The 20,011-nt window shown below is 30.2% G+C and overlaps 1 protein-coding gene and 2 long non-coding RNA genes across 6 annotated transcripts in view; 1 reads left to right on the forward strand and 2 right to left on the reverse strand.

Moving 5' to 3' along the window:
• Window positions 1-19,563, reverse strand: part of LOC118070890 (beta-1,4-N-acetylgalactosaminyltransferase bre-4-like) — a 63,280-nt gene extending 43,717 nt beyond the window's left edge. Inside the window, exons 1-12 of one of the 4 annotated variants that reach the window (XM_035089753.1) lie at window positions 19,428-19,563; window positions 19,285-19,345; window positions 19,014-19,207; window positions 18,832-18,924; window positions 18,588-18,753; window positions 18,291-18,505; window positions 4,498-4,652; window positions 4,258-4,419; window positions 4,034-4,174; window positions 3,245-3,956; window positions 2,934-3,133; window positions 2,494-2,820 (exon numbers count right to left, since the gene is read on the reverse strand). In XM_035089753.1, coding sequence (XP_034945644.1) covers window positions 3,659-3,956; window positions 4,034-4,174; window positions 4,258-4,419; window positions 4,498-4,652; window positions 18,291-18,505; window positions 18,588-18,753; window positions 18,832-18,924; window positions 19,014-19,207; window positions 19,285-19,345; window positions 19,428-19,481 — 1,539 coding nt within the window. In that variant the 5' untranslated portion in view covers window positions 19,482-19,563 and the 3' untranslated portion in view covers window positions 2,494-2,820; window positions 2,934-3,133; window positions 3,245-3,658. Of the gene's footprint in view, window positions 1-2,493; window positions 3,158-3,244; window positions 3,957-4,033; window positions 4,175-4,257; window positions 4,420-4,497; window positions 4,653-18,290; window positions 18,506-18,587; window positions 18,754-18,831; window positions 18,925-19,013; window positions 19,208-19,284; window positions 19,346-19,427 lie in introns of those variants that run through there. The other 3 variants (XM_035089754.1, XM_035089752.1, XM_035089756.1) reach the window with 3 other exon arrangements.
• On the reverse strand, window positions 6,044-8,008 carry LOC118070891 (uncharacterized). Its single transcript, XR_004690816.1, has 4 exons — window positions 7,886-8,008; window positions 7,059-7,147; window positions 6,688-6,831; window positions 6,044-6,602 (listed from the first exon to the last, which is right to left on the reverse strand). It is a non-coding gene; the product is annotated as an uncharacterized lncRNA (long non-coding RNA).
• On the forward strand, window positions 14,894-16,858 carry LOC118070892 (uncharacterized). Its single transcript, XR_004690817.1, has 4 exons — window positions 14,894-15,016; window positions 15,755-15,843; window positions 16,071-16,214; window positions 16,300-16,858. It is a non-coding gene; the product is annotated as an uncharacterized lncRNA (long non-coding RNA).
• Window positions 19,564-20,011: the final 448 nt, after the last annotated feature.

Genomic DNA, 20,011 nt, shown 5'->3' on the forward strand with positions numbered 1-20,011 from the left:
CCGAATTTGTTTAAACTTCTTTCAGATCTTTTCCGTTGTATTATCTTTAAAATGAAATTCGTCCGAAGTCGATATCTTCAGTGGTTCTCGAGATATCGAGAACGAAAAAAAACCTGGCATACGCACGTACGTCCATACATACACAGTAAATTTTAGTGTTTTATTTTAAAACATTAAAAGTGTTTTAATATGACGTGTACTCATTTGATTAACATTGTTTGGATTTTAAAACACTTAAAAACATTTTAAAATCGAGACAATGTCAATCAAATGGATGACGTCATATTAAAACAATTTTAATGTTTTAAAATAAAACACTAAAATTTACTGTATACATATATACATGCATCCATGTTTAAACCTTCTAATATGCTTTCAAATGTCTCAAAATGTAAAGATATGATAAAATTACGAATTCCAAAAATCGACCCCATTACAATAACTTCGCGAATGAGAAGTTAAAAATGAAAATTCATAAGAAATTTCTATTAACAAAACTATTTTAACAATTTTTTAATAATAAAAATAACGTTCATATCAAAATTATAAAAAAAACATTCTGCTGTAATAATAATAGAAGAATTCCAAAGTTTCTTTGTGATAACGCATGCTACAAGCTAATTATTTTAATTATTATTAATTACTAAAAAATTACTTTGTTGCAGAAAATATTTAAGATCAAAATCATAGTTTTTTAAAAAGTTTGAGAAACTTTTTCACGCAAACTTGTTTATCTTTGACAATTTGTTCATTTACAACAACAAAATAATTTGAGTTATTTAGTTTTCTAAATCTTTTTTAAAAATAATTTGTCTCAAGTACTAAATATATTCACCAAGTGTCTAATCATTCTGAATAGAGTTACGAGGCGAAATGGGAATAGTGGAAATGTAACTTTGTAGTTCCGTAGTATGGTAGTACTATAGGTAATGAGACCGTTTCTTGTGCACGAAATAGAAGTCATCGAGAAGCCTTGTGCTTCGTATACATTATATCCCCGGACGGGTTGCACGCATTCACTAGCATCTATTTACGGTGGTAATTAATGAAGGTGTGCTCACTAAGTCGCAACTCGTGCTTGTAGTGTGCGACGAAACAATACATTACTGGTTATCCCTAGGAACCTAAAACACTATCAATCCTGAGTTAAAGCCCAACACTATTATTTCTACAATCGTATTAATTGTACAAGTGTTTCAACTTTCCTATGTTTGTTGAATTTAATTAATATTACAATTCTCAATGATAAGGATTTTTTAAAATCAAGTTACAGTGAAGCTAAAGTTTTCATTGGCTCCAAAGTTTCATAACTTGATAATAAAAAAATGAAATAATTTAAAAGTATTGACTTTGAAGACATTTTACTTGAACAGAATTCAATCATTGTTCATGAAAAAAAATTACTCAAGTTTTTGAATTTTAAAAATACTATAATCTTTTGAATAATGCAAGTTTTCAACTACATTGTTATCAATTTGATTTCACATTTTTATCAAATACCTATACTTTCAATATTCTACTACATCTTTTGAAAATACCTTCCATTCTATTCAGTTATACTTTATTATATCATGCACATAAAGAATTTTTCAATATAATTTTATCTTACGAGACATTATTATATTCATAACTACAATTTATGATATTATTATCTGATAAAAGTTTCAAGAAAACTAGCATGTCAATACTTGGTAATTGGAAAATTAACAATGTATAAAAAAAAGATGGATATTATTAATATTTTACTTGATTCAAAGAAAAAAAAAACACAAAACAATTATCTTTTATCTAATATTCAGTTAATTAATCATCAATGTAGCTTCTGCGTTTATTATTAAATGACAGATAAACGGTATTTATTGTAAAAACGACACACGTAATTTCACAATTACGGCTATGAGATACTAAAAGAGTATATGTATTTCAAAAAGGTTGCACGTAATATAATACAATCCTACATGCTCGTGTGCACATAATAAATCGACCATTGCGTGACAGATCTGAGGTGAAAATCGCTCAGTTGCTATTCACATATCCCATTTTGTCCGACAATTATTTCAATCTGTTTTCATTGCTACTATTGAAATGATTTCGTACAGATTACAGATAATTTACTAAAAGATGAGAACCACTGATAAATCCGACCAAGTCCTACACATGAAAATGCATTAACGTTGATTAACGCTATCGTTGCATTTATGAACATCAAAAATGGATTCATACTTCATACATATTTAAAAAATTGTCGACAACGTATTATTCTTTACACTCATTGTCATGCTATTAACTGATTACCTTCAAATTTATTTTCTGAATTTCATTTAATTATTCATGTCTCATTTTCAACTAATAATTCCAATTCAATTAAAATATCAATTGCTCCAAGTGTTCTTGGTGATTGGAAATGACAGTAAAAGTTGTTGGTCGTAATCGATATCAGCTATTAAAAAAAAAATAATAATCTTAATGTGTTAGCAAATTTCTTGATCTTACCTTAGAGATACAATAACAGTTGACATTTAAATAATATTAAAGTATGCCACAAGTAAATCATAGAGTGCAGAATATTGATAAAAAAATTTCACATTTTATATTTAATCATGTAAGTATACTTTCAGTTTAATTGTAAGAATTAAACGATCATGATTAGCTGACCTTCAAGGTCAGCAACCATTTGACATCGGCACGCGCGAAAAGTCCACGAGGTCATTCAGTTTCACGTGCATTTTCCTTCTTGTTCCATAAATCATATCTGTGATTCTGCATTTCAATTATCATCACATGATTCAATGAACTTGACGTTTGTAATCCCTGATATCACTGCAGCATCAATTATATTATAATCAGTTTGGTTAATTGTCCAGTGCAAGTACATATTAGAAACCATAGAATATTTCCAATACAGTAATTAAACACTTTGTGGTTAGACTCACTTTCTTAGGGATTACAGGATGAAGCTGTTCACCTCATGATAATCTTATCAGTTGACTATACGTTCACTCTGTTAATTCACTGAGAATATGTTCTAGAAAAGTTTATTGATAATTTTCTCACTGCATTCAACTGTAATTTTGACGATTCAACGAAACCTCGTGGAAAATTGAAGGACTAAGATTTTTTTTTGGAGTTCTTTCTGAATCAGAAAAGAGAGAATGATGATATCTAGGAGCATGATGCGCTCCGAGTGGCCATTTGATGCAATGCGACGAAAAAACAGAGTAGGTATTTAGAACATAGGACCTACCTACCACCACAGCAACAACTGCTGCTGATGGTTCCTGCATCTTGGAGTCTTACTCATATTCATTGAGAGCAACGTATGCGAAAGGTCGGTGGCTTGATAACAGTTTCACCTCAGCACAACTGCCAACAGAAGGTAAAATAAGCAGTGATAAAAAAGTAGGTTTTGTACAGAATTAAAGGTAGATTTCATTGTTCGTTGTATATCGTATTTTATTTCATGAAGGAAAGTCGGAAATCTATAAAACATGATGGATATAATCAATAAAAAAATGTATGTTTATTCAACCTTACTTCTTCAATGAATCTTATATTGATAACGTCGTATATCAACGAATTTTAATTTGGAGTAAAGAGTATTAAATTCAAATAGAAAATTATGATGAATATTACTTTCTGATAGATGGTTGTAAAATTGTCAGGCATTTTCTATCAAGGAATCAAATAGTTCCTCTTTCATACACCTTTTATTCAAGCATATCATGCCTGGTCCGCAAGATGTACCATCAGCAGCTCCAGTTTGGACGAGTTTTATTGTTGGATTATCTGGCTTATAACAACGAAGTGCAATACACGTAGTAGCATCAATAACTGCAGCTGAAGTTCCGACTCTTTTTTTACATTGTTCATTAGCATCTAATAGTTTTCCAGGTAAAAATCTGGCCACAGTATGTCCTGGTCTTGGCTTATTAAATAAACAATCAGAAGAAGGTTTTCTGCAATAAATTAATCTCATTAGTATTGTTTTAATGATTTGTAATATAGAGAGAAATATTTTTAAAGAATAATTTACTCTAAAAATTTTTCAAAATCTTTTATTGAGCATGTAGACCATTCTCCTGCGTGAGATGTATGAATGAGAACTGGAGCCATTAAATTACCCGTTGCAGAACTACAATTTTCATGAAATGTGCCGTCATGTTCAACACCTAATCTACAGAAAGAATGAATAATTATTTATATCTATTATTATTATTATTCCACATATTCTATTATTAACAAATTATTTATACATACAAGTGTCCAAGTTCATGGGATGTAACATCTATACCTTTGAAAGCACCAGCATCTTGAACGATTGCTGATTTTAGCTCTGAATTACATGCACCCCCTACGAATGCAACACCAATAAGTTCTTCACATTTTGAAGATTCATGTGATTTTCTACAGAACTTCTCCCTGAAATAATCGACTTAACAAGTAAAATTTCTGCTATTTTTTCTTCAAAATACAATCAATAAAAAATAAAAAGCTTACGGGGACATCGTTATAGCTACATCAAATTCAACGTCAGGAAGTCGCTTTTCTAATTTTTTCAACCATGCTATACTAGAATCTAATGCTTTATAAATTAGCAACTGGAATGGAGCAATTTCAGAATGATAACGCATATATTCCAATGCATTTGGCTCCTGGAAGAATGGATTAATTTATTTAGAGAAATAGTCCAGTCAATGGAAGGTTAAAATCACTATTTTTAGCGGGGAGAATGAAACCAACGCGAAAATGTGCATAAGAGTCGTAGAAATAATAATGCAAAAAATCAGGGTCCTGAATGAAAGAAAACCCTTGCAAAAAAATGCGAAAGAATGCAAAAATGACTTTTTGGCTAATATCTCGAGAACGGCTGGAAATATGAAGAAAATGTTCGAGTAAAAGTTGTAGAGAATTTAATTCTCTACAAAAAAGTATTCATACATCTTTTACGTATCTCTTACCGTTTATTAATTATATGCCATTAAAGAGACCGTGGAATGTAGAATTTTTTAAAAAATTATTTTATATTTACAAAATTTAACCACATCTGAGTACTTATTTATTACTCTGACAATATTTTCAAAGGTTTTAATGAGCTTTTTATTAATTTGAAAATTTCAAATTAATTTTTTTTTCATTCAATCGAATTGGATTTTTTTTTTTCTTTTCCATTCGATTCAGCATAAAATTCACGATTAAGTATGTTCTCTTACTTGGATTTCCATTTTAATCCACGTGAGATAGATAAAAAATAAGAATTGGGGGACTTTTAATTTCTTACGTTACTGCCGCTGAGAGAGAACGACATATCTCTCCTTTTCACTCGCACTCATTACATTCCTCTGCACATGCGCGGCGCATGGAAAAGTGTAAGTGCGAGAGAGAACGGTAGTTCCTTCTTCCGTTTCACTCACACTCACTATATTTTTATACACCTGCGGAGTACACTGAAAAACATAGGTGCGAGTGAGATCGCAAACTCCTCCAGTGGGAGTGTAAAGGAAAGAAAAGGCCCCAATGGATCCTACTCAACTGTTTCACAACTGGGGTTTACGATAAAGTGTCAGCATCTACCTAAAGTATTTGATACTAAGTTTTTTAACGTTATTTTTTAACATAGAAAGTGACAATTATTATTATAACTAAAATGGGAGCATGTTCTGATTGACTGTAGGTATTACAAGTATGGTTATCAAAATGTCTGATGGTAAAATGATGAAAGATTGCTATAATAGCGGTAACTACAACAAAGCGGTTTTTTCATATAAGAAAGATTCTTTTTTTGATGAGACACGAAATTATCTTTTGCTTTTATAATAACAAAAGATAAAAAAAATTGACATAAATGTATGATATTACTCTTATAGAAATGATTTTCAAACATTTAATACGACAAATTGAGGAAAAATAATTATGAATGAATAATTTTTATTTATTTGAGAGATTGAAAAAACTATAAAGGGATGTATAATATAAGGAAAAATCATGTACAAAGATAATTAGATAATAATTTCTTTTATATTATTTTCACTATAGCTATCATTTATTGAATTTCTCTTCTAATGCACTTTTTTCGTTTAATACCACATTCACTTGGTTTTGTAATTCATTTAATACTCTCAATAGTTCTAAATTATTTTGTGTAACATCATTTGCCATGTCCTTGTTTTGATTCTGATTGCATTATTCTTCTTTTTCTTCAAATTCAACGCATTTTAAAGAATCGAATGTCTATAGTTCTTGTTTGACTTCATGCAATTCTGTAAATATATTTTATAAGATATTAAAAAAGATCGCATTTTAATAGATTTCCATTATGGAATATTAATATCATCACTGGAGCTATCATTTAATTGCTGAAGTATTTTCTCAACTTGTACTTCAGCTGCACGTTTACTTTCATTTAAGTGTTTATTTCTTTGTTCAAATATTTTACGATTTTCTTCTAATTTTTTTTTTAATAAAAGGCTTTTTTCGGATAAAGTTCTTGCATCACTAATATTATGTATACTATCATCACTTTCATCTACTCTTGAAGTGAATTCTGTGCTGTGGCGAGAAGATTTTACTTTTGATTTAATTTTCGTTAATTTTTCAGCATATCCCTTTTAAATAAAATAGAAAAAACATTCTTATAAAATCATATAACCACTCTACTTTATTAATCAATTGAGTTAAAAGCTATCTTACCTGAACTTCGTCCTCTTTTTTCTTCAAGTCAAATTGTTTTTTTACAATAATATCCCGATAATTCGACAACTCGTTCGAAATTACACATTTTTCATCTTTATGGTAAAAAAGTAAATGCTCGCTATGATATCGGCAAAAATGTACCTGAACAGTTGTAAACAATGATTTAAATGGGAAAATAATTTAAAACATAAAAGTACTGCAAAATAGTCAAAGTTTTGGTAATTTACAATTAGATTTGTACATATTCATTCAAATAGACAAAAAAAACTAGTTTTGTCTATTTTAGAGTATCTTTACGTGACTTTTAAAATTTTCAGAGGATTTTCCCATTTCAATCCTCATTTAAAAGAGTTCAGGTACATTATTACCCTAAATTTCTGCTTTTATTCTATTTGAGATTTTATTGCAGTCTTCAAGTTTGGCACGGTAGTTATAGGCTAAAGTTTGCCCATTTAGGCTGAAAAATATTGTAAAATATATGTGTGTCCATCTATAGATGGATTGACTAACGACAGTTTGTTAGTTAACGACGATTGCTTGACGATTAGATTGTTTATAGCAACGAGGGAAGAGTTTGTTTATCTCCAGTTTAGGACTGAGACTAACTAACATTAGACGTCTTGTCTTTGATTCTGTATTTGAATCTATCATTTTAATAAATTAACTTTTAATAATAGTTGTTCTCATTCTATTATTTTACATTTGGTGTCAGAAATAATTCGTCTCACGTGTCGAGATATTTTGTTTGTGTTGTGATATTTTTTTTTAAAGAAAATTTGTCAAATGATGGATTGTTGGCTTTGGAGATGCGGATCAACAGATTAGAAGAACAGTTTTTTACAAACAAAATTAGAGATAAGATTTTCGATTAATAATAATAATAATAATTTTAGTGATATGGTTTCACTTCAGAAAATTAAAAAATTAGTTCTGCTCAAATTCAAGAAAATTTTAGTAAAAGAAATTCTAATATTAATTTAAATGTTTCTAAAAAATTTAAACGTTGGTTGTGTGGTAAAATTGGCCACAAAAAAAAGAGTGTGAATTTTCTTGCAAAAAATAATTTACGGAAAATTAATTCATAATTTAAAAAACTAAATTATTTAAAATATTATATAGTAAAATTCGAAAAATTGGAAATTGAATTTAATAATGAATTTAATTTTAATAGAATAAGATTGAAAATATTCCTTACCTTGGATGAGCTCAAACTTTTGCATCTCGAGTGCCACCATTGCATTATTATACAATTGAACTTCTTTTGTTTTTGTATGCTAACTGGTCTTCTGATTCCGTAATACGTTTTTTCAAATCATCGATTATAAATTTTAAATTAACAACCATAATTATGGTAATTTTGCATTGGCAATTGAACATTATACATTATCTATTAGAACAGTCTTAGTTATAATAGTATTTTACATATTAATCTTATTGCAGTATGTTTGTTCAAGTTTACTTTTTCATTTTAGTATAAAATCTAAAAAATTCATATTTCCAGAGCTAGAAAAGTTAGAAATTATATCAGATACAATATGTTTGTTTACCAAAATTGCTAGTCTATTAGTTAAGTCTCAACCAAGTCGTAGAAGAGATATAAATCTGGTGAAGAATACCCGAGATCGGCAAAAAGCACTCATCCAGTCGTCGAGATCTCCACTACGTTCCAGAGACAACGCACGAGATTATCCTGGAAAGCAGCCTTCACAGTCTTGACGGGGAAAAGTCATGTAAGTCCAGCAATATTCTAATACACGTGTGAGACTGACTGACTAGTATAGCTATCGAAACAATTGCAATATTCTCTCTTCTAGTTGTAGTCATTAAAACCTTAAATGGCATAGTAAACAGATTGTAGTTTACAGTTTATTAATTATTAATTATTGTCGCTTAGTCGATATTGCTTTAGGGGGACCTAGAGTCCTGTCAAACTTGTACCCCGCGTTTGTAAATCTCATAATAATCTTTGAATTATATAGAGTCTCTCGCATTATTAAAATTATATTGTATTATCTTTTTTGTAAGTCAAGAGTGCATCAAGGAGTTCTTCTATTTGTATCTTGTTGCTTGAGAATCGTTTAAATAGAAGTAATTTATGATATAAATAGTGCCACATTGGGAGTAACCTTTACCGTTATCCCATAGTCCTGATTTGTTTGCTACAAATCGCCCGATTAATTGTAGAGTCTTTAGTACTTTTTCCCCAGAAATATATCAATACACATTGTAAAAAATACTGTGTACATTGTTGAATTTACTAAACTGCATAGTAATTTATAGGGTGAAATTAGAGTAAAAATAACTATGCAGTTCAGTAAATTCAACAATGTGCACAGTATGTTTTGCAATGTGTATAGTAATATTGGAGTCACTAAACACTCACTTTTACTCTTAAATGTTCGTTTTTATGTTTTACTTATCGCGGTGCATGGTATCATACGCCACCTGTTAGCATATTAAATACCTTTAGCGAATATTCTAATATAATATATATATAAGTAATATAAATATAAGTATAATTTTTTATTAGAAATATTAAAAAATTCAATCAAATTATAATAATGGTGAGAATATTATAATAATTAACGAAACCGTTTTTTATTTAAATTTTAATATTATTATCTCGTATTTTATTATTATTATTAGAAATAAGGGTTTCGTTAATTATTATAATATTCTCACCATTATTATAATTTGATTGAATTTTTTAATATTTCTAATAAAAAATTATACTTATATTTACATTACTTATATATATATTATATTAGAATATTCGCTAAAATATTTAGTATATTAAATACAGAGGTATTTAATATGCTAACAGGTGGCGCATGGTGTCATTTTCCATGACATTTCACCACTAGGAGGCGCCCAATAACTAGTTATCTATCCAACCAGAAGGGTTTTTTCAATCACATGAGATTTGATTCTCTACCTTGTAACAAAGTTACGGCCCTGAACGCGGATAAAATAGAAAAATATGTTAGCAAGTAAGTCGATAAACTATCGAACTAGTTTATCGATCAAAATTAAGATATCATTACCCTCCGAGTAGGTTCGCCTTTAGGAACATAAAGCCAACAAAGACCGAGATAAGAAAATGTATATGCTAAAAAGAGAAAGTATTTGTGATGATTTTGTTGCCATGACGACTTCCCCACTCGACCTACCACAATAGTGGTGGGGGATAGCAAAGAGGGCGGAGCCAAACAGTATAAAAGGGCTGAATTTTGCGGAGATCGTCACTTCACCTGTCTCCGAGGTACTAGACCGACGAGACCGACGAGAGTAGTAGCTCACGTCGTATAATACAGAGTTGTAGCTCTGGCTAAAGGGTTGTAGCCTTTTAGTTGCCCCGGAGAGTCGAAGCTTTCCGAAAGTAGGAATTGGAGGGTTGAAGCCTTCCAGCCAAGAGTTGGTGCTCCTGGTTTTAGCTAGCGATCGAGAGTTGGAGCTCACGATCTCGAACCGTGTAGGAGTCGAAGCTCCTCGCTGACGAGTTGTAGCTCGTCAGCTATTCAGGCAAGGTTGTAGCCTTCCCTCGAAGAGTTGTTAGCTCTTCGAGTATCCCGGACGAGTTGTAGCTCGTCCTCACTTAGATAGGGTTCTAGAGTTAGAAGGTGAAGAGTCGTAGCTCACACCTATACCCCCTAGAAGAGTTGGAGCTCTTCGTCGACGAGTTGTAGCTCGTCGATTATTCAGGCAAGGTTGTAGCCTTCCCTCGAAGAGTCGTTAGCTCTTCGAGTATCCCGGTCTGGGTTGTAGCCCGACCAACAAGAGGTTAGGCCACGGGGTAGACATTCTTTTGGGTGGGAATCATCTTCTAAAATACCAACTTTCTTATCATAATACTATCGTATCGCCGTTGTTGAGCCACGCGTATATCTTAAATATAGTTAGATTTATTTGCTTTATTTATTCTGTCATTTTGTAAAACCAAATCGTTGGTTAGGACGAGTAAAATTAATGTACGTTGCCGTGTATGATATACACATAGCCCTGTTGTGGTTTGTTTTTGTGTTTTTAGTTTATTATTGGTTGATAACGTTATTCAGTCGTTTATTGTTAACTATAATTGTTATTAGTTGGAATTAATAAAGTTTATTTTTGTTGTTTAACAGAATTCAAAAGAGAATTTACTTTGTAACATATCCGCCATTGAATCCTGGTCCATAGAAATTAAATAACTTGTTAAATTTAGGCGGGAATTTTCTTGGGACTCGCCTTAAGAAAATTTAGGTGTTACAACCTGTGCACATCGTGTAATTTTTGCTTTAATATTTTTGTGAAAATACAAGTGCAATTTTGTTATTATTCATCAACTGCATAAGTGTAATATAAAAACGAACATTAAAATTACTATACACATTGTAAAAAATACTGTGCATATTGTTGAATTTACTAAACTGCATCGTAATTTTTACTTTCATTTCACCCTAAAAATCACTATGCAGTTTAGTAAATTCAGCAATGTGCACAGTATTTTTTACAATGTGTACTAGCTGATGGTACTAGATATATGATGTTCATTCAAGCAAACGAAAAAGTGTTTTTCATTGATAGAAATAATAATGTCTTTGAGGTATTCGGATTGACTTTTCCACACTGTGAAGATGTTTCAAGAACTCTGAAAGATACTTTATTAGATGGAGAAATGGTTATTGATAAAGTAAATGGTACCAAACATCCTAGGTACTTAGTTTTTGACATTATCATGTATGATGGTGAAGATGTATCAATAGACTTATTTTTTATTGAGCGATATGCTATAATCGAGAAAGAAGTGATAGGAGGCCCAATGAGAGCATTAAATGAAGGCCGAATACGACGAAATCAAGAACCCTTTTCTATTCGTCAAAAGCAATTTTGGCATATTACACAAGTGAACAGTTTACTCAGTGAAAAATTTGTGAAACAATTGGGTCATGAACCAGTCAGCCTGATCTTCCAGCCTTCGAAAGAGCCTTACATCCCTGGACCTGCAGCAACCGTCTTAAAGTGGAAGCCACTATCGTTGAATTCAGTGGACTTCAAATTGAAATTAGTCGTCGAATCAGGTATTTCATCACGAAAAATTGGTCACTTATATGTTGGGGGCTTAAGCGAACCATATAGTTTTATTGCGCTTACTAACGAAATAGAAAAGCTCGATAATGCTCGTTGTGTATAGTAATTTTTACCGTTACCCCGCAATGTCACCAAATCACCATAAAATTAAGGGTAATTTTTACTATACATTTCTCTGCGTGTTGCGTAAGGTTTTTTTGCATTAACCGGCTCTTCATCATCGCTGTTAAAGATTTTTATTCTCTTTCTCTTTAATTTTTTAGGTTGACTCCTTTTTTTCTGTTTTTCTTGGCATTCACCGTATCTAAAACAATAAAAGAAATACATTAAATAGAAAATTTAGTGACTCTAATCTGCTCAACTCATGCTCAAAATTTTAAACAAAAAAATCTAATTTTTATCGCCGTCGTTTAGCTGGTGGAGGCAAGCAATCCTCCCAATTCTCATTGAACTGAAATTTACTTATGTAATTTATTAAATATTTGGACGTTATTAGCGCGTTAATACTATTTAAAATTGATTGAGCAGTCGTAAACGAATTTGGAAAATATTTATCGGTTCTTTCGCGCACAAATACCCAACAACCGTTCTTGAAACTACATTCAATTATTTTATTATCGAGCTTTTCTATTTCTTTAGTAAGCGCAATAAAACTATATGGTTCGCTTAAGCCCCCAACATATAAGTGACCAATTTTTCGTGATGAAATACCTGATTCGACGACTAATTTCAATTTGAAGTCCACTGAATTCAACGATAGTGGCTTCCACTTTAAGACGGTTGCTGCAGGTCCAGGGATGTAAGGCTCTTTCGAAGGCTGGAAGATCAGGCTGACTGGTTCATGACCCAATTGTTTCACAAATTTTTCACTGAGTAAACTGTTCACTTGTGTAATATGCCAAAATTGCTTTTGACGAATAGAAAAGGGTTCTTGATTTCGTCGTATTCGGCCTTCATTTAATGCTCTCATTGGGCCTCCTATCACTTCTTTCTCGATTATAGCATATCGCTCAATAAAAAATAAGTCTATTGATACATCTTCACCATCATACATGATAATGTCAAAAACTAAGTACCTAGGATGTTTGGTACCATTTACTTTATCAATAACCATTTCTCCATCTAATAAAGTATCTTTCAGAGTTCTTGAAACATCTTCACAGTGTGGAAAAGTCAATCCGAATACCTCAAAGACATTATTATTTCTATCAATGAAAAACACTTTTTCGTTTGCTTGAATGAACATCATATATCTAGTACCATCAGCTAGTACACATTGTAAAAAATACTGTGCACATTGCTGAATTTACTAAACTGCATAGTGATTTTTAGGGTGAAATGAAAGTAAAAATTACGATGCAGTTTAGTAAATTCAACAATATGCACAGTATTTTTTACAATGTGTATAGTAATTTTAATGTTCGTTTTTATATTACACTTATGCAGTTGATGAATAATAACAAAATTGCACTTGTATTTTCACAAAAATATTAAAGCAAAAATTACACGATGTGCACAGGTAGAGAATCAAATCTCATGTGATTGAAAAAACCCTTCTGGTTGGATAGATAACTAGTTATTGGGCGCCTCCTAGTGGTGAAATGTCATGGAAAATGACACCATGCGCCACCTGTTAGCATATTAAATACCTCTGTATTTAATATACTAAATATTTTAGCGAATATTCTAATATAATATATATATAAGTAATGTAAATATAAGTATAATTTTTTATTAGAAATATTAAAAAATTCAATCAAATTATAATAATGGTGAGAATATTATAATAATTAACGAAACCCTTATTTCTAATAATAATAATAAAATACGAGATAATAATATTAAAATTTAAATAAAAAACGGTTTCGTTAATTATTATAATATTCTCACCATTATTATAATTTGATTGAATTTTTTAATATTTCTAATAAAAAATTATACTTATATTTATATTACTTATATATATATTATATTAGAATATTCGCTAAAGGTATTTAATATGCTAACAGGTGGCGTATGATACCATGCACCGCGATAAGTAAAACATAAAAACGAACATTTAAGAGTAAAAGTGAGTGTTTAGTGACTCCAATATTACTATACACATTGCAAAACATACTGTGCACATTGTTGAATTTACTGAACTGCATAGTTATTTTTACTCTAATTTCACCCTATAAATTACTATGCAGTTTAGTAAATTCAACAATGTACACAGTATTTTTTACAATGTGTATTGATATATTTCTGGGGAAAAAGTACTAAAGACTCTACAATTAATCGGGCGATTTGTAGCAAACAAATCAGGACTATGGGATAACGGTAAAGGTTACTCCCAATGTGGCACTATTTATATCATAAATTACTTCTATTTAAACGATTCTCAAGCAACAAGATACAAATAGAAGAACTCCTTGATGCACTCTTGACTTACAAAAAAGATAATACAATATAATTTTAATAATGCGAGAGACTCTATATAATTCAAAGATTATTATGAGATTTACAAACGCGGGGTACAAGTTTGACAGGACTCTAGGTCCCCCTAAAGCAATATCGACTAAGCGACAATAATTAATAATTAATAAACTGTAAACTACAATCTGTTTACTATGCCATTTAAGGTTTTAATGACTACAACTAGAAGAGAGAATATTGCAATTGTTTCGATAGCTATACTAGTCAGTCAGTCTCACACGTGTATTAGAATATTGCTGGACTTACATGACTTTTCCCCGTCAAGACTGTGAAGGCTGCTTTCCAGGATAATCTCGTGCGTTGTCTCTGGAACGTAGTGGAGATCTCGACGACTGGATGAGTGCTTTTTGCCGATCTCGGGTATTCTTCACCAGATTTATATCTCTTCTACGACTTGGTTGAGACTTAACTAATAGACTAGCAATTTTGGTAAACAAACATATTGTATCTGATATAATTTCTAACTTTTCTAGCTCTGGAAATATGAATTTTTTAGATTTTATACTAAAATGAAAAAGTAAACTTGAACAAACATACTGCAATAAGATTAATATGTAAAATACTATTATAACTAAGACTGTTCTAATAGATAATGTATAATGTTCAATTGCCAATGCAAAATTACCATAATTATGGTTGTTAATTTAAAATTTATAATCGATGATTTGAAAAAACGTATTACGGAATCAGAAGACCAGTTAGCATACAAAAACAAAAGAAGTTCAATTGTATAATAATGCAATGGTGGCACTCGAGATGCAAAAGTTTGAGCTCATCCAAGGTAAGGAATATTTTCAATCTTATTCTATTAAAATTAAATTCATTATTAAATTCAATTTCCAATTTTTCGAATTTTACTATATAATATTTTAAATAATTTAGTTTTTTAAATTATGAATTAATTTTCCGTAAATTATTTTTTGCAAGAAAATTCACACTCTTTTTTTTGTGGCCAATTTTACCACACAACCAACGTTTAAATTTTTTAGAAACATTTAAATTAATATTAGAATTTCTTTTACTAAAATTTTCTTGAATTTGAGCAGAACTAATTTTTTAATTTTCTGAAGTGAAACCATATCACTAAAATTATTATTATTATTATTAATCGAAAATCTTATCTCTAATTTTGTTTGTAAAAAACTGTTCTTCTAATCTGTTGATCCGCATCTCCAAAGCCAACAATCCATCATTTGACAAATTTTCTTTAAAAAAAAATATCACAACACAAACAAAATATCTCGACACGTGAGACGAATTATTTCTGACACCAAATGTAAAATAATAGAATGAGAACAACTATTATTAAAAGTTAATTTATTAAAATGATAGATTCAAATACAGAATCAAAGACAAGACGTCTAATGTTAGTTAGTCTCAGTCCTAAACTGGAGATAAACAAACTCTTCCCTCGTTGCTATAAACAATCTAATCGTCAAGCAATCGTCGTTAACTAACAAACTGTCGTTAGTCAATCCATCTATAGATGGACACACATATATTTTACAATATTTTTCAGCCTAAATGGGCAAACTTTAGCCTATAACTACCGTGCCAAACTTGAAGACTGCAATAAAATCTCAAATAGAATAAAAGCAGAAATTTAGGGTAATAATGTACCTGAACTCTTTTAAATGAGGATTGAAATGGGAAAATCCTCTGAAAATTTTAAAAGTCACGTAAAGATACTCTAAAATAGACAAAACTAGTTTTTTTTGTCTATTTGAATGAATATGTACAAATCTAATTGTAAATTACCAAAACTTTGACTATTTTGCAGTACTTTTATGTTTTAAATTATTTTCCCATTTAAATCATTGTTTACAACTGTTCAGGTACATTTTTGCCGATATCATAGCGAGCATTTACTTTTTTACCATAAAGATGAAAAATGTGTAATTTCGAACGAGTTGTCGAATTATCGGGATATTATTGTAAAAAAACAATTTGACTTGAAGAAAAAAGAGGACGAAGTTCAGGTAAGATAGCTTTTAACTCAATTGATTAATAAAGTAGAGTGGTTATATGATTTTATAAGAATGTTTTTTCTATTTTATTTAAAAGGGATATGCTGAAAAATTAACGAAAATTAAATCAAAAGTAAAATCTTCTCGCCACAGCACAGAATTCACTTCAAGAGTAGATGAAAGTGATGATAGTATACATAATATTAGTGATGCAAGAACTTTATCCGAAAAAAGCCTTTTATTAAAAAAAAAATTAGAAGAAAATCGTAAAATATTTGAACAAAGAAATAAACACTTAAATGAAAGTAAACGTGCAGCTGAAGTACAAGTTGAGAAAATACTTCAGCAATTAAATGATAGCTCCAGTGATGATATTAATATTCCATAATGGAAATCTATTAAAATGCGATCTTTTTTAATATCTTATAAAATATATTTACAGAATTGCATGAAGTCAAACAAGAACTATAGACATTCGATTCTTTAAAATGCGTTGAATTTGAAGAAAAAGAAGAATAATGCAATCAGAATCAAAACAAGGACATGGCAAATGATGTTACACAAAATAATTTAGAACTATTGAGAGTATTAAATGAATTACAAAACCAAGTGAATGTGGTATTAAACGAAAAAAGTGCATTAGAAGAGAAATTCAATAAATGATAGCTATAGTGAAAATAATATAAAAGAAATTATTATCTAATTATCTTTGTACATGATTTTTCCTTATATTATACATCCCTTTATAGTTTTTTCAATCTCTCAAATAAATAAAAATTATTCATTCATAATTATTTTTCCTCAATTTGTCGTATTAAATGTGAAAATCATTTCTATAAGAGTAATATCATACATTTATGTCAATTTTTTTTATCTTTTGTTATTATAAAAGCAAAAGATAATTTCGTGTCTCATCAAAAAAAGAATCTTTCTTATATGAAAAAACCGCTTTGTTGTAGTTACCGCTATTATAGCAATCTTTCATCATTTTACCATCAGACATTTTGATAACCATACTTGTAATACCTACAGTCAATCAGAACATGCTCCCATTTTAGTTATAATAATAATTGTCACTTTCTATGTTAAAAAATAACGTTAAAAAACTTAGTATCAAATACTTTAGGTAGATGCTGACACTTTATCGTAAACCCCAGTTGTGAAACAGTTGAGTAGGATCCATTGGGGCCTTTTCTTTCCTTTACACTCCCACTGGAGGAGTTTGCGATCTCACTCGCACCTATGTTTTTCAGTGTACTCCGCAGGTGTATAAAAATATAGTGAGTGTGAGTGAAACGGAAGAAGGAACTACCGTTCTCTCTCGCACTTACACTTTTCCATGCGCCGCGCATGTGCAGAGGAATGTAATGAGTGCGAGTGAAAAGGAGAGATATGTCGTTCTCTCTCAGCGGCAGTAACGTAAGAAATTAAAAGTCCCCCAATTCTTATTTTTTATCTATCTCACGTGGATTAAAATGGAAATCCAAGTAAGAGAACATACTTAATCGTGAATTTTATGCTGAATCGAATGGAAAAGAAAAAAAAAAATCCAATTCGATTGAATGAAAAAAAAATTAATTTGAAATTTTCAAATTAATAAAAAGCTCATTAAACCTTTGAAAATATTGTCAGAGTAATAAATAAGTACTCAGATGTGGTAAATTTTGTAAATATAAAATAATTTTTTAAAAAATTCTACATTCCACGGTCTCTTTAATGGCATATAATTAATAAACGGTAAGAGATACGTAAAAGATGTATGAATACTTTTTTGTAGAGAATTAAATTCTCTACAACTTTTACTCGAACATTTTCTTCATATTTCCAGCCGTTCTCGAGATATTAGCCAAAAAGTCATTTTTGCATTCTTTCGCATTTTTTTGCAAGGGTTTTCTTTCATTCAGGACCCTGATTTTTTGCATTATTATTTCTACGACTCTTATGCACATTTTCGCGTTGGTTTCATTCTCCCCGCTAAAAATAGTGATTTTAACCTTCCATTGACTGGTCTAACAGAGTTTTATTACTTATTTGGCATAAATTGACTGCATAATAGTTTTGTAATTTTTAAACAATATTAAATCCTACCTCAGAAATGATGACTCCAGCAATGTTTAATCTGTAGTTAGGATTTTGTAAACTCCGGTATCTTAAATCTACACCATTCCAGAAAGATAAAATATATCCTAAAGTATCTTTTAGATTTTTTTTCAACAACTTAAACAATGGATAGTCAACAATCACCATGATTTCAGGATATATTGTTTGAGGAACTTGCGACCACTTTTTTGGCTTCATTTTAGCTAGAAAAATTAACCAATTACTTAATCATTTTATAAAGAGAATATTAAATCAAGTGAAATATTAAGCTTAGAAAATACTTACGAGGAATGAGAGCTTTTATGTATTTTGGAATATCAGGTAGTTTGTATATCATATGATAAGAGAAATTAGACCATTTTGGATAAGCATTATTCTTCAAATATGTATAATATAGTTCAGAATCATAAAGAGGTCGAATAAAATAATTGTATAAACCAAATATCCCATGCTACCAATTAAACAATTTAATATTTGTTAGTAATGATTCCTAATTTAATAGAAAATATATAGTAAGATTGTTTTTTACCACCATAACTTCTCTGGATGGAGCTTCATTAACTGTTACTGAGGCCAAAAATCTTTTGTTATGATATAACTTTTCGATAACTTTTTTCATTGCCTAGAGTAGTGATAATTAATTCAATAACGTAACATTAAAAAAAATTTATTTCGTTATTTGTTACTCACACATATGTCAGTTTTACTTACATTTCTCTGTCTCTTTAATTTAACTCCATTTCTGACGGTGTAAACTGGTGTTCGAGTAGTAGCTAAGACTCCTTCTACAGGATGTACCCACATTTCTAAATCTTTTCCAAAAGTTCTCAAATTTATTTTAACTTTTCTAGAACCATTTTCTTCGACTGCTGATGCAAAAACTGGTACTATTTCGTAATTTGGAACTATCATCAGAATATCATGCCATTAATAAATATTTGATAATTTTCCTAATTCAGACCACAGAATAAAAAACAATTACCCTCGTTATTAGGAAAGAGAAAATCTTCGTCAAGTGCTTCTAGCATCAGATCATCCTGAAGCTTAAATTCGTAATAATGTAATAATTATCGACTTCTATAATGTAATCAAGCCTAATAATTAAATGTTGAATTTTTATCTTACTATTTTTGATATTGCAGATCCAATAAGACTAAGAAATATCAACTTTAAAACCATCTTTGTAATTTTTTTCAATACCTAGAGAACTGTTTTTTCAGAAAAAATGCACAGACAACCATGAAATGGACTTCTTTTTTTGTTTAACAGTTAAGGAAAAATGTCATTTTATTTAACTATAATTTGAAGGAAAACACTTTATCACAAGTATAGGAAGTGGGTTTACTGATATCATGTGTATCAGTATAAAAAATGGATATACTTTTACATTTTCCAATATTTTTTTTCAACAATTCTGAATTGAAACGTTCTAGCGAGAAGGAGGTAAGTCTTACCGCCAGAACTAAGAGAAAATTGTTGATGGACTGTATACTATGGTAATGGAAATAGGAAATAATGTGGCTATTGTCAATGATTATGATAAAGAGGGTAAGGAGGTATCTTTTCTGTTATGGTTTCGATAGATTTTTGTTTTACCAGGGTACTTAGGGTGTGCATGAACCAAGTGAACCGTACTTATTGTACTTAATGAGCGTAAATATGCGCTTACACTCACCTGTTATGTTGTTGCTTGTTTGGAGACGCTCAGG

The sequence above is a fragment of the Chelonus insularis genome, unplaced genomic scaffold (genome assembly GCF_013357705.1).
Source record: "Chelonus insularis isolate UGA/USDA-ARS -01 unplaced genomic scaffold, ASM1335770v1 contig_70_pilon, whole genome shotgun sequence".
Taxonomy (NCBI): domain Eukaryota; kingdom Metazoa; phylum Arthropoda; class Insecta; order Hymenoptera; family Braconidae; genus Chelonus; species Chelonus insularis.